The 15,274-nt window shown below is 39.2% G+C and overlaps 1 protein-coding gene across 3 annotated transcripts; it reads right to left on the bottom strand.

Moving 5' to 3' along the window:
* Positions 1-1,388: 1,388 nt before the first annotated feature.
* On the bottom strand, positions 1,389-15,265 carry klhl8 (kelch-like family member 8). 3 transcript variants are annotated; one of them, XM_085279885.1, is made up of 12 exons: positions 15,133-15,265; positions 12,845-13,064; positions 10,270-10,331; positions 8,670-8,835; positions 8,170-8,490; positions 7,779-7,965; positions 5,633-5,776; positions 5,062-5,173; positions 4,709-4,877; positions 4,462-4,621; positions 3,596-3,797; positions 1,389-2,982 (listed from the first exon to the last, which is right to left on the bottom strand). In XM_085279885.1, the coding sequence occupies exons 2-12, from the start codon at positions 13,040-13,042 to the stop codon at positions 2,859-2,861; spliced, it is 1,845 nt and encodes a 614-aa protein (XP_085136011.1). In that variant the 5' UTR covers positions 13,043-13,064; positions 15,133-15,265; the 3' UTR covers positions 1,389-2,858. The 3 variants fall into 3 exon arrangements, with proteins under 3 accessions (XP_085136011.1, XP_085136013.1, XP_085136012.1); XM_085279887.1 differs by having other exon boundaries at positions 8,341-8,490; XM_085279886.1 differs by lacking the exon at positions 15,133-15,265 and adding an exon at positions 13,679-13,770.
* Between the last annotated feature and the right edge of the window lie 9 nt (positions 15,266-15,274).

Raw genomic sequence — 15,274 nt, 5'->3', positions numbered from 1 at the left:
CAGAAAATCCAAAGTTTAGTGTGTAACCAGTACATTTGGGGAAAGAGTGCATGCTCACATTCCTCTCCAGAATACACAGGTTATAAACAACCACATGTCGACTGTCAATAAACGTATATGTACTGCCAAACCTCTGCCTTGAACTGTTACTTTTTAACATGGTTTATAAGGATGTTACAAAACAATAAACTCAAATTTGCAGTTAAATTCTCATTTAGTCTTTCATTGCTACAATTATGTATCATATTTTTAAAAAGTGTTATGAAATGCTAAAAAATAAAAAAGCTGTAACAAAATTTTCTAAGAAGCTGAATTTCCACACTAAACACAATAAATAGAAATGCAATCAGGAATAAAATGGAAACAACATTTGATTTAAAAAAGAAAAAAAGGACACATGTATTTAAAACAAATTCCACAATTATGAAAAAAATAAGTCACACAAAAGTGGGTGAAAATGTCAGGCCACTAAATTAAGAATATTCATTAGTGATCTGCTAGAGAATCTCAAGCAGTGGTGAGGTTCACATAAAGTTAGGGGACCGCAGATACTAGAACTAGACCTTTTATTTAATGAAAGAAAAGGAGTAAATCTTAAAATCAGTTTAGCACAATTTAACAGGTAGCCCGTGAATCTGAACAATTCTGTTGTCCCTAGCCTGCAGCAGCATTACTCATCTGCAGTCTCTAGATGTTTCACATGCTAGAAACTAGAGGGGACATAGATCATAGGAAACAGATTTCTTTTTACATTTTAAATTTTAAATGACCTTTTAAGGAAAAATACAGGGTCATTTTGAGTCTGTAAATATCTGGCAACTGAGGACACCAGTTACTCTGACAGGATTATACATAGTAATTAAAGGAGACCCAAGATAGATTCTTGGGCAATACCACAGATTAAAGAGAGGACACACCAGGTATCAAGCTATATAGCATCACTTCTTCTTGCTACTTGCTGCTAAATATCAACAAGCAAGGCCCATAAACAGCTTCTCCATTTTACCAAAGTCACTGTGTCAGGACTTCTGATAGTGGTGCTCATAAAATGAATGAGTAAAGAGAACAGAACAACCTCATAGGAGGATAGTGGCTGACAGCGGGGGTAAAACAGACAGCTGGTTAACTCAAGTTAACATATCATTAAAATGAATAATAATGATGACACAGTGAATACATTCCAATTTTTTTATTATTTTTGCTTCTTCAGAAAACCAGATATTGCATCTATTAGAGTGTATCTTGCAGAAGTCTTGTACTGTCTATGAGGTAAATGTACCAACTTTGTAATAGCCACTGTTGTTCCCATGATTGTTGTTTTTGTTTTAACATTTTAAGCCAGAAGACAAACATCAGATTATCCAGAAATAAAGAGGAATCTCACCAAGTAACATTTACATATATCTTTATTGTGCCAACTGATACCATGTAAATAAACCACCAAATGGAAGCAGTCAAAAGGAGGAAGAACACCAAGCTTAAACAGCAAAGTTTACAAAAGACTCATTTACTAATAAAGTTGGCTTTAATTTTAGTGTAAAAATGATATCAATAATACCAGAGAGAAATCTGCAATAATATGTATTTTACTCATACAAACATTATCAGAAATAATATTTTCTTTCTTCATATGGCAGAAATAAGCATGTATTGATGAACAACTTGAAACTTTAAATTCTCCATTTCTGACAAAAATATACTCAAGACTTCACATCTAGTCTAGGAAAATAGTGCACAGCAATGGATTAGTCAGTAAAGAATAATGCCAAAGAGACGGCTATATTGGTATACAAAAGTGTTCATATATTAAAATATAACAGAACAACCATCCACAGACACAATCTTTTAAAAATCTGAAAGCACTGACAGTGTTTTCAAAGTCAGCTTCTGTCAGTTCTGACCAGATCTCGATGCAATAATGGAAAAGAACCAAAGAGGTGCACCATATTGCTTTAATGATTTAGTGATGACTATAACAGAGATGAGCAGTGACCTCATCTCTCAGTTATAGTCATCACACTTTTCTCAGCTCTAAAGTCGACGTAAATGAGTCGACTTTCAGCAGATTGTTACACCGGACTGGCATTTACAGTTTTTGTGTGTTTGGCACTTGCAGCAGCGTAATTCACCAGTCAGTCGCTAATCAACGATTTAGATCAGTGAGCTCTAAATGATTATCAAAACACAATAATGGAGAAAAAAATACCTATAAATATTCAAGTAAGCTCTGCCTTACTTCAGCTGTTCTAAACCTTTAAACGTTTGTTTTCACTAATCTGGAAATGCGAGGGCAACAGTCTTGGACATTTCGTGGCGTTTTCACATCACATTTCAGATTCATGGGAATAATTTAAATGAACTGGTGCACAGGCAAGTGTTGAAGCCAGTATGAATACCTTCAAACTACTAATGTGTCACATCTCTCTGAAAGATTACGATGGAGGACAGAGAGACCGATTAGGACTGATGGTTAGAATGCTTTCATACTGGCCAACTAAAACATTCTTGTTCACGATATGAATCAAAGCACCCCTCTCATTCTCATGTGGTCTGTATATGTACATGGCTCAGCTACTATTTTCCCTTAAACAGTCAAAACTCAGTCAAAGCAGGGAAACAAGGAAACGTACAGTACAAAATACAACATCAATGATTGTACAGAACACCTGCAGGAGTCACAAATGTCTTCAAAGTGTCTTTTTGTCACAGAAGACTTCAGATTTGTCAAATGTGCACTTCAAGTCATTAAAATCTCACTGAAAAAACTGAACATCGGGTGAAATTTCTCCGATTTTGTGCAGTTATCGGATGTGACGGTGGCCTGGCAGTCAGTCGCCTGATAGTGCGTGGAGTGGAGCTCACATGCAGTTGACCACGTTGCTGGAGCCTTGTCCGACGTCTCTGATCTGGCTGACGTGAGACGAACAGACAGCGACTCCAGCTCCAGCACGGCAGTGAGACACTGAGCCCACCAGCTCCCACCTGAACAGCAAAGATACACAAATCAATAGACAATTAACAACAAGAACACTTTGGACTTTTAGAGGTCATTTTAAAATTCCATTATTTAGAAAACTACTCAAGTCCTTCAAATGTTTTAGGCTAAATATATGGTACATATATAATGTACAAATAATCTATAATTATGGACTTATGAGTGTCTAATGAGTGTAGCTCAAAAAAACCAATCAAATTACAATGATAGATGGTTCAAGTCCCTATATTTTAATATTAATTTTAATTTTCAAGTCAAGTGAATGGTTTATCGGTATCCAAGCTAGGAATGATACCAGGAGCCAAATCAGCAGTTGACATAATGTATTCTTGTAAAAAGATGATTAATGATGTTGGATCAATTTGCCCACTGCCAGTAACCCTACTTTCATCAGACTCTTATTAAGAATCATCTAATAAATACCTAATTTTTGCTTTTTTATGTATATACATATTCTTGAAGAATAATAGTGGGGAAAAAACATTTGAAACAGGAATGCATCCAGAATATTTGCTGCTCAGTTTTACGCCTACTGAAAAAAGTTATTCTCTCACACCTCTGTACATGTAGAAACACAACCCTCATGCTTCTCCTACTGACCTGTTCATTCGTGGCTCAAAAGCCTCCACTGTGTTCAGGTAAATGTTCCCATTGTGTCCCCCGACTGCAAACACTCTTCCCATTACAGTGGCGACCCCGACCCCTCCACGTGGGGTGGTGAGCTCTGACACGTACTCCCAGCGGTGCATTCGTGGGTCAAAGCGCTCTACAGAGCTCAGTGGCGAGTTGTCATCAAAACCACCTTTGGAAAATTATAAGATAAGACAGTCATAAAAATTTTATTTTGGGGGGATTTTTAGGATGTTGTTATAAATGTGAAACTCCCATGCGAAATAAAAAAATGCGTGAAATGCTGAGAATATTAGTAAAACCTCACACTCAGGTTTAACACCTGTTTTTAACACTGTCTCCCATAAAGACGGCATTTAACGACCTCCCCTGTACACTTCATGATGAGGTTTGACACCTCAGTATAGATATCAACACTAGGACGACTATTCGAATACTTTCTTTGGGGATTTCAAGGGTAGCTGCAAATCCTCACTAATTACTCAAACAAATGTAGTTATTTTGTTCTATAAGCAGCTCTACAAGTAGCTATACAACAGCATTACATGTTTTTACCTGAAGCTGGTGAACCTCAAACAACTCTTTAAATTGAGGTGATGCAATAAAATCCTCTTTCTGTGAATCAGTTACCAAATAGCTTTACAAACAATGAACTTTCAGCTTTCTGGATTGAGCATTTGTTTGGTTCACCAAAGAAGCACGCATGAAAGAGGAAGCAAACATTGACAAACTGCATCATATAAATTCCGTGCAGTAAATTCCAACATTATTGGACTATCCAACGAATCAGCCTGTAGAGAAGAATATGACAAGTGTTCTCCTACAATTCCTCTTACCCACTACATAGAGGCAGCCATTGAGTTTGCTGACTCCATTTCCAGCCCGACGCTGTCCCATCTCGCAGACCTCTGTCCACTTGTTGAGATGAGGATTAAACCGTTCCACACTGGACAGTGACGCCACGCCGTCGTTGCCTCCCACAGCATACACAAAATTCTGAAAATGGGAGAGCATAAAGTAGTTAAGTGCTGAGTACATATCGCAGATCAGATAGATGTTTTTGACCTTTCTCTTCAGTTTTACCCCCAGTGCCACGGATCCAACTCCTCCCCTGGGGGTGTTCATCGGCGCCACGGCACTCCAGCAGTCACTTTCAATGTCATAACGCTCCACGTCGTTGAAACAGGAGTTGTCGTCCAGACCTCCAATAGCATATATAGGACCACCAAGGGCTGCCAGGGCTATCCCCCTCCTGAAATACACATGTTCATGAAACTAGCCATACAGTTAATGCTTCACAGAAAGAAACGTACATTCCTTACTATGGAACAGGATCAAAACTTGTAATTTTTTTCTTTCTGTGTGATCATTAAATATTTTTAAATCACTCCAACTTTTCTTCAGGAGTTGCACTGGAGCAAATTTTCGATTGATACCTTTTGGTATTCATCGACGCTTTCATCATCCACTTGTTAGTGAAGGGGTCAAACATCTCCATGTTTCCCAAGTGTTCATTACCATCATGGCCCCCAACAGCATAAACTTTGCCTGAAGAAAACAAATTGTAATTCCCTGTTTGTTTACCATCACATGACCAGAATATGAACTGATACCATTAATATTGACATACTGCACACTAATCAGAAAATCACTGATTGGCCACAATCCTATTAGTATCAAGCATTAGCAGCAGATCCTTAATGTCCAGTTAATTGGAAGGTGCAGCTCTCCTGGATCAGACTCATCTGTTCATTTCTTTCATGGTTATGCTTTCTTTCTCCTCAAGAACACTTGCACCAGTGAACAGCAGCATCCGACTGAGAACCATATTGGTATGAGACAATTTAACTGTGTGATCAGGAGGATCTGGCTCATCTGTGCCCACTTTTGACTTTACTGAGTATGTTGTACTCTACTCCCTCAGCTTCCATAGCTCAACATTTCATCGTTCAGGTGAAAATGTTCTTGTTTACATTCTGTAACGCAATCATACGACATCTTTCTTACCTCCTACAGATATTACGCCCACGTGACGCCGCCTGCTGTTCATTTCAGGGCCAAAAAACCAGCTGTTCTTAGTGATGGAGTAACACTCAATGCTGCGAAACGGGTCACCAGAACCGCCCCGGCCACCCACGCAGAACAAAACTCCTGAAGAAACAATTGGACAGAACAAATGCCTGGCACTCTGAGGTCTTCAGAAAGAAGATGAAAAACACTTTAGCCAACATGGAAAAGTTAATATAAATTACAAGTTATTAAAAGTTTTGAAAGATCTATTTGAGCATGAGATTCAGGGCCCTTATTTTTCATGGCATGGCAGCAACTTTTAAACTCAGTGCAGTGTTTTTGTTACAATCCCAGAGAACAATCCACAGGTGGACAGAGCAACCCACACATATTAAAATTACTCGCCAGAAGCAGGAGAAAGCTATTTGTTAGCATCCGAGTGAAAATTAGGTCTTGAATTTCTTTATTAAGAGAAGTCTGGAAAAATCAAGCAGAGCATTGCTTTCATTTATACACTGTCCTACATTTCTTTTAATAAAAACCAATGCAGTGTGACATCAGTGCATCTTCTAGAAGCAAAATATAAAGTCTTTCACTCCATTCATTGTATCTGACATGACACAAACTTGTAGCAAAATACTTGGAACCCCTGAGACACCCCCGCCTTTTCCCCTGTCATGGTGTGACAGTGTAGGTTTTTTGTCACTTTTGCAAAATAACTGCAGAAAGGCATAACTGATCAGTGGTCTTTGATCAGTGGTCATGAGTATTTGCATAATTATGATTAAGGAACTGACCTCCCAGCCCATTGTTCCTTCACTGGGCTGGTTTCAGTCATTATGCAAATGTACTGTTTATAAGATTTGGGGAAACCTGCAGTCAGCTGAGACTGAAGAAGTCACTTGGATGAGTGACAAAACGTTTCTCCCACAAAACGCTACGTCCAGATGAACAGAATCAACTTTTGGAGAAAGGCATAATATGTTTACCATTTTCCCAAAGCCTTTGTCCATTAAACACTGTGTTACTCACAGTGTTTAATGGACACTCAGCTTTGGCCAAATGGAATAGGACTGCAATTGTGATTTTAGTGTATTTTGGTGAGCTGACACACTCTACAGGCTCACTTTATGGACATTTGAGATTAGCAAACATTGCACTGTTTCTCTTGACCTTCGTGCATGAATTACATTTTAGGTTGAGGTGTTTTCAGGTGGCTGAAGTATAGCCCATTAAATGTCCAGTACCTTCTGTTGTAGCAGATGTCATCTGAGGACACCAGGAAACCTCAAGCTGCATGGTACAAGGAACAGCTGTGATTGGCTCATGTAGTCAGGCACTGATTCAAATCTTTCCCTCCTAAACGCCTACTAGGGGTAACCCGAGTTTCTCTTTTCTGAACAGAGTATTTTCTGTCCTATTTCAGGCCTGCTTCAAAAGTTATTGGTGATGGTTTCTGTCTATATAGCTTACTATAGCTACCCTCAGAACAACCTGGAACCTATTCTAAATTGTCATCAAACCTCGTCTTTGTTGATATTTACTGAGGAGTAAAACCTGGTCATTAAGGGTACAGGAGAGGTCATTAAATGTCCTTTTTATATGGGAAGGATTCAAGGAGCCCTTGAGTTCAATTAACAGAGCACGCATTTTCGATATTGCTCAATCATGTGTACATTTAATGAATTCAATTAATTGCGCAACCATACTTTAGACTGCTATAATATGCCTCTGCAGCTCAGCAACGATGTCTCACTGCCACCTTTTCAATTTTATTATGTTTAATTCTTAAAATGCAAGCACAGTTACACGTTACAGTGACTATTTGAAGTGAGGAGCATTAGGAATGAAGAGATAGTTTGGGTTGTTTCAGTGATATTCATCAGCACTGTGCTACTTATCTCTAGCTTGACTATAATTAAAACCCCCAAACCATCTGCCTATAACAGCAGATTTAAGGTACTAATGTAATGTGATGTAAATAGGTCCGTAACTGCACATGAACTTGCAAAAAGCCACTTGGTTTTATGTCTGCAAGTGTGCTTTTATAAAGATAAGAAAATGTGCTGTAATGACTTTCTAAATGCCATAAAACAAAAGACTTGTTACATGCTCACAGCAGAGCACCACCATATAAAGGTACCTGCAGTGTGCTTCCTGGGTATGGTACGGACTGAATACTCAAAGTCTGGAACCACCTTGTTGTTGAGGTGCAGGTGGTAGTTTCTGGCTTCATCCATCAAGTCACGACAGCTCAGGTTACCTTTGATCATCTCGTCTTTTGCCACGGTTCCAGTCAGAAACTCTACTGGTAGTAGGGGCAGGCGCACCTAAAGGAGAGACAAACATACATGCGGGTGTCATGCGGATGCTAAAGTGATTATATAACACTCCTTTTACTCACAGTTATTCCCCTAAACATTCAGGTAATCAGCAAACCAGGTGATAAACTCTGACTTCTGACACACATTCAAGAATACAACACTAATATAAAAAAGAAAAGAAAAAAAAACCTTTCCAGGCCATTCTCAAACCTGAGACATGATCTGGTCCAGCCAGGCCTCGTGATGCTGTGGGTTTGCGTTTAGCCATTTCACTGCTGCATTGTACACCTGTGTCTCCGAGTGAATATTGAGGTCGCTGGAGGACAGTAATGTACGCAAGTGCTGGGGAGACACACATGTGAAGTCCTCACACTCCACTACCTCTGTGAAGTGCTCGCAGGCGTAGCGGTCAGCCATGTCCATCAGGTCCACCCGATTGTGGCTCTCGGCAAAGGTTCGAACTGCCAGGCAGTTGGTGGGGTGAAAGTGTGCCTTCATGTATTCACAGCAGGCTCTCGCCACCAACTCAACCTATTTGAAAGAGGCAATAAATCAACTTCAAAAATTATGAGTTGGATTATATAGTTCAGTGTTTTTCTAGATTAAAACTGTCATTATGCATTAATGTGGTAAATCAAAACTATACTTGAAACGCAGGACACCTCTGTTCATGTTATAATCTGATGCTAGTGCTTGTTGTGCTTGTCTACCTGAAGGATGCAGGCAGCATAAAGCAGTGGCTGGACATTATCCACAGTTAAGGTGAGCTTGGAGGAATAAGCAAAATGCACCAGGTCCTGAATGGCATCACCATCAAAGTCTTTAATTTCTATCAGTTCCTGCTTGGCTTCAGACATCTCTGACAGGAACATGGCCCTGATGAAATGAAAAAGTCACTTGAACACAAAGATTCAAAACAAGGCACCAACTAATGTTTAAAAATGCAACCATGGTTCACATTACAAGTTGCCAAAAATCGATACTTTGACAGCAGTAACCTTTTAGTCTATGAAAACTGATTTTAGCTGAAAATAAACTTTAAACACTAATAAGAGTTTGGATTTTTAAATAAATTATTGTAATGTAAATATTAAAAATTTTTCAAATACTGTTCATCTGCAGTACAGTGGTCCCTCATTTATTGCGGGTGTTACGTTCCAAAAATAATCCGCAATAGGTGAAATCTGCGAAGTTTATTTCTTACAATTATTATAGATGTTTTAAGGCTGTAAAACCCTTCACTACACACTTTATACATTTTTCTCAGACGGGCATGAACATTTTGACACGTTTCTCTCTTGTTTAAACTCTCTCAAAGTTCAAACCTTCGTAGAAAAACAAGTCCAGTATTATAGAATGAAACCAAAGTCAAACCATGTTTTCAGGTCCAGAACATGGGAATAGAGCAGATGTGAGAGAATTCAACATTAATGAATTAATGGTACGGAAGTGGAGGAAGCAAGAAGAATGAGTTGAGTAAAGTTTGATTGGTTTCACTTAATGCGCCTTATAATCCTTTGACGTCGACACTGTTGTGTTTGTTGTCTTCTGCTAGTGATGATTAATGTAAATTTGACAAGCTGAACGCATTCTGTACTGTACAGGAGACACGGCACGAGATTTATTGAAAATTGTCTACAGCCGATCAGGATGCAGAACACAATGCGCTGTAAAAAAACAAAAAGCCAAACATGCAAAATTGCACACAAAAAAATCCGCGAAACAGCGAGGCCACGAAAAGTGAACCGCGATATAACGAGGGACCACTGTATGTTTTTTGTTTTTGGGCTTGCCGCTTCTTTTGTCTTTTTTTTGTGAAAACACACTGCACACCATGCTGTTGCAGGTTTTGAGCTGATAGATCTTCGGGAATCATCTTGTTGTTGCAAAAATACCAATTTATGCATTTCTCTGAAAACTGTCAGCTACAAGGACTGAAAATGATTGAAAAAGCAGCCAACATCGTAAATAAAAACTAAAGAAAAAGTAAAACTTAACAAATAAAAGGTGGAAAAGTCACTGGTTTGCCACTTTTGACCATTGTTATCTTATTTATTTGCAAACTGGATATGATGAGGGAGTTGTGGACCGTTCTTAGAACACAATATACAAAATCAAACCATACTGTGTTAGATAAGGCTTAAAACTAACAACTGAGACAATAAACCCGTTAGTAAAACTTTGTGTCCTTAGGTCGTACATTTTTCTGTACATACAGATATCTTTTTTTTTTTTTAATCCAAGAAGTCTCCCCCCTATGGCTGTTAGAAAAAAACCCAGGGTTAAGACACCGATACAGGCAAAACATACCTGAAGTAAGGGATAACACAGGCCAGCACCAACTTGTGACAGTGTATCAACCTGCTGCCAACCTAGAAAAAGAAAAACAGAAAATACATGATACAAGCACACTTTGACATCATTAAATTAGGGCTACACGATTAATCAAATTTTAATCTCAATCAAAACTAGTTTCCTTCAGTGATACTGAAAAATTCATGGAGCTTACAAACACTGACTGAAATCACAGACACAACTGTATTCTTTTTGGCTAAAGTGCGTCCACTAAACATGATGAGTAAATGGATGTTTCAGGAAAATAATCAACTTTACTACAAAACATATTTTATCCCCTCATAGTTATGTGTGGCGATAGCTGCACTATATACAAAATGAGGGACCTCACTGCTGTCAAATGCTTTGCTACAAGTTTTATTCACATCATGAAAATCCAATAAATAGAGTGAAACGTTAGCTCCTAGGGGATGCACTTGAGCCAGGTGAATAAACATCTTTCACAATGTAAAAGAGAAAGCAGTGCCTTGTGGATTTATCTTTGTCTTTTCTTTGCATTACAGTTTTCCTGTAAGGGCTGCACCCAAATCAGGTGGATAAGGGGGACCAATTTTATTTCGATACACAGATTTGTGTATTATTAAGAATGTAATATGGATTATATATTATAGTATTATACTTCCATGAAAGAGCAATAAAAATGTCTATTGCCATGGAAATCAATAAATTATCCTGACAAATAATCACGATCTCAATATTGATCAAAAATAACTGTATAGCCCTAATGTACAGGGTGGGCCATTTATATGGATACACCGTAATAACATGGGAATGGTTGGTGATATTAAAGTCCTGTTTGTGGCATATTAGTATATGTGAGGGGGCAAACTCCTCAAGATGGGTGGTGACCATGGTGGCCATTTAGAAGTCGGCCATCTTGGATACAACTTTTGTTTTTTCAATAGGAAGAGGGCCATGTGACACATCAAACTTATTGGTAATGTCACAAGAAAAACAATGGTGTGCTTGGTTTCAGCGTAACTTTATTCTTTCATGAGTTATTTACAAGTTTCTCTTTGTTCACAGCCATTGACATGTCGAAGAGGTAAACACGTGAAGAGCGGATTGAAATTGTGTTGATATCTGGTGAACGCAGTAACCGGGTCATTGCAGCAGATTTCAATGCACGACACCCTACAAGACCACCCATCTCCCATGCTACAGTTAGCAAACTGCTTGGTAAGTTTCGTGAAACTGGTTCAGTGTTGGATTTGCCAAAATGTGGACGCAAGAACACTGTCACTAATGAAGAAACATCAGTGGCTGTCCTAGCTTCATTCAGCCAGAGCCCACAGTGTAGCACTCGCCACATATCACTGGAGAGTGGCATTAGTTAGTGGCATTATTATCCCCTTCGGCGGATATTAGCTACTCACAAACGGCACCCTTACAAACTCCAGCAACTGCAGCATCTCAACGAGGATGACCCAGATCAGCACACAGAATTTGCAGAATGGGCAAAACAAAAATTGGAACAGGACCCTCAGTTCACACAGAAGATTTTGTTCAGTGATGAGGCAAACTTTTATGTGAATGGTGACGTTAAACAAAACCACCGCTATAGGTCTGACACTAACCCACATTGGATGGATCCCTCCAAGACTCTTGGCACAACAAAAGTGATGGTTTGGTGTGGTATATGGGGTACAACGATAGTGGGTCCATTCTTCATCAATGGAAACCTCAAGGCCACTGGATATTTAAAATTGCTACATGATGATGTGTTTCCCTCTTCATGCACTGAAGCTGGCACGTTCCCTGAGTTTTTCCAGCAAGATGGTGCACCACCACATTATGGGTGCCCGGTCCGAGCATTCCTAGATGAACAGTTTCCTGGAAAGTGGATTGGTCGTCGTGGGCCAGTTGAATCGCCCCCAAGGTCTCCCGATTTGACCCCCTTAGACTTTTATCTTTGGGGTCATCTGAAGGCAATTGTCTATGGTGTGAAGATATGAGATGTGCAGCACCTGAAACTACGGATACTGGATGCCTGTGCTGGCATTTCTCCTGTGGTGTTGCTATCAGTGTGTGAAGAGTGGGAGAAGAGGGTTGCATTGACAATCCAACACAATGGGCAGCACATTGAATACATTTTATAAGTGGTCAGAAACTTATAAATAACTCATGAAAGAATAAAGTTACGTTGAAACCAAGCACACCATTGTTTTTCTTGTGACATTACCAATAAGTTTGATGTGTCACATGGCCCTCTTCCTATTGAAAAAACAAAAGTTGTATCCAAGATGGCCGACTTCTAAATGGCCACCATGGTTACCACCCATCTTGAGGAGTTTGCCCTCTCACATATACTAATGCGCCACAAACAGGACTTTAATATCACCAACCATTCCCATGTTATTACGGTGTATCCATATAAATGGCCCACCCTGTATATAAGTTACTCCTTAATGTTCACCATGTGATGTGATTTTGGCATTAGTTCTGAAATTGTGAATAGGCCAATCTAAAAACCAAAAATCAAAAAGTAAAAAGGAACAAATTTTTCTCGAGTCCAGGTGCATAGGCCCACCTTCAGCGTGACGTCACAGAGTTCACCCACTTCATAGAAATGCCGGAGGGAGTTATGGAAGTCCTTCCAGGCTTCATGAGCCTCAAAGACAAAGGACCCGTCAGGTTCACATTCTGATTTCAATGCCCTGCTTGCAGGTCGCTTCTCCTTGGACTTCAGCTGTTTGGCATGGTCTGGCACCACATCCCCCGGTGCCATAGTGGGCTACAGGAAACAACACCTAGATGGTAAAAATAGAAGCCAGTAAATACATAAAATCATATTCTTTCCACTTAGGTATTTTTTGTTTTGCAGTGTTTTAACAATACAGATGCTTTAATTCTATTTAAATCAGGTTATTTTATGTTAAAATAACTGCAAATGTTCACACATAAGTGTCTGCTACAAGGAAAGCAGTGGAATAGCGAATCTCTTCTCCCGTCTCTATATTCATGGCTCATTCATAAGGCTCTATCGCTGTTCATCTTTTCTCAGTTTTATTGGATTGTAGTGTAAGACTGTAAAACAACAAAAAACCCAACCCAACAATACTAACAGTCTAATCACAGCCTGTAATCAATAATAAGTGCAATTTTTAAATTCCACTGAATTCAACTGCATCCAACAACTGCAACCGCACAAATAACAGCAACCTTCAAGAGAGGCAACGAAGAGGAAGTGAGGGGTGGGGGACACGACCTGTCAGCTGAGCAAGTTAAGTCAGTATTCCTCCCCCGTTTTAGTGTCACTTCTTCACTACTTTAGCAAAACACAGGAAAAGCAGTTCCCTCAAACACACAAATCACACTTTAAAAATGAAAAAACTCAACAATCTAATCCATTAAAAAAACCTACCGATCGATGAATCTGATGAACAATTTCCAAAATTGATACGTCTTTATTTAAGAACAGAAAGTGAGAGTAACAGCTGAAGCTTTAAGCTCCACCTACGCTTTACAGATGATGTACTGTCTAGCTTTTTTTAAGCTATGCCCCTGATACTGAATAGCCTCAGTGTATCGCCCCCTCATCACTAGTCCTCTCAGCTAAAAGAGCAGAAAACATCAAGTCCCATCATATGCACTTATGATCAAAGCCAATCGCCACTTCTCTTCTACTTTGTAGGCTTGTGGATAGGCTTCAACATATGTAGGGATGCAGCAATATCCATTTTATTTAAAAGGCAAAAGCTGGGTTGGCCTAAGCAACCGTTGGAGGTGGTTTTAAGATGCTAAGATGATCAGACTGTGTTATTTTATTTATAAAGAGGAAGTGGAGTGAGAGAGAGTCAATAATTTAACGACAGATGCAGTGCACAACTACTGCTCAAAGTGCACACAGAAGGATGATAACAATCACATTTTCTCATGTGACACAAAAATCAAGACTCCCACTGATGAACTAACGGGATCAATGTGAGGCACTTTAGCATACAAAGAGAGTCACGCTCTTCCAAAGACCTACAGTTGTCATGTCAAATTACTTCACCTACTTCCAAGGGAGCACTGCAAGTGCCCTTAATGAGGTCAAATGTTGTTCTTTGTCATTAACTGACTAATAAAACTGACAAGTGAATGCACACTGAGTTAAGGGTCAGGCAGCTCTTGAAAGTGTCTGATAAATGTCAAAGGGCCAATCTGCAATACAGTTATCTGCACAGAGTTTGCATTTACATCATCTTCTCTGCCATGGATAGCATTTAGCACACTTCATCTACACCTATAGATTATTGTCGCATTTATCAGATATTATATCTTGTACAGGTCTCATGCTTTAAGTAGCCCTCAGTGCACTAAATAATCTGCACCAACTTAAATATTGCATCTAGCTGTTCTGCGTAAAGAACATTAAGGACAGGTTTCATCCAAGATTGTTTTACTGCATGTAGGTAGGTTGTTAAACTCGGTCAAAACGGTCAACAAAACAACTGAACTAAAATCTCTGTCGACATACATTCATCCAAAGGTCAACAATTTGTGAATCGAGACGCAATTATGGTTTAGTCTCCACAGTATAGCACCACTAGTTAGTTACACATAGTATGCTCGTTTGTGTCTTAAAAACCAGGGAAATGAAATTACTGCTCTGCATTATAAATCTAGACAGCCATGCTAGCAGCAGATTATTGGCTAGCTTGTTTGCTAAAAGCAGCTACTAGGCAGATTAGCATTCGCATGACAGCTAACGTTGTCTGACAGGAAACGGACAAGATGAGGACACAAATTTAGCCCCCCAAAAAGTTACAGCAGAACTGCGATAAATAAAAAAGTTAATTTTCATAAGCGTTCAAATGAATTATAAAGAAATACCTCATGTCGCAGCGAGAATTAAGATGCCGGCTTCATTGAGGGGAATGCTTTGCTGCTTGGCAGTGGCACGTTTGTTGTGATTCCAGGTGCTTCACGGGTAATGTAGTTTCAAAGAAGTACAGAAAAAGAAGCCGAAGTAACA

This window comes from Mchenga conophoros, linkage group LG7, assembly GCF_057382185.1.
Source record: "Mchenga conophoros isolate Kocher_MC1m ecotype Shallow Benthic linkage group LG7, M_conophoros_male_GT1.1, whole genome shotgun sequence".
Lineage (NCBI taxonomy): Eukaryota > Metazoa > Chordata > Actinopteri > Cichliformes > Cichlidae > Mchenga > Mchenga conophoros.
The sequence above is the reverse complement of the archived record's forward strand: the minus strand, read 5'-3'. Positions and strand labels throughout refer to the sequence as shown.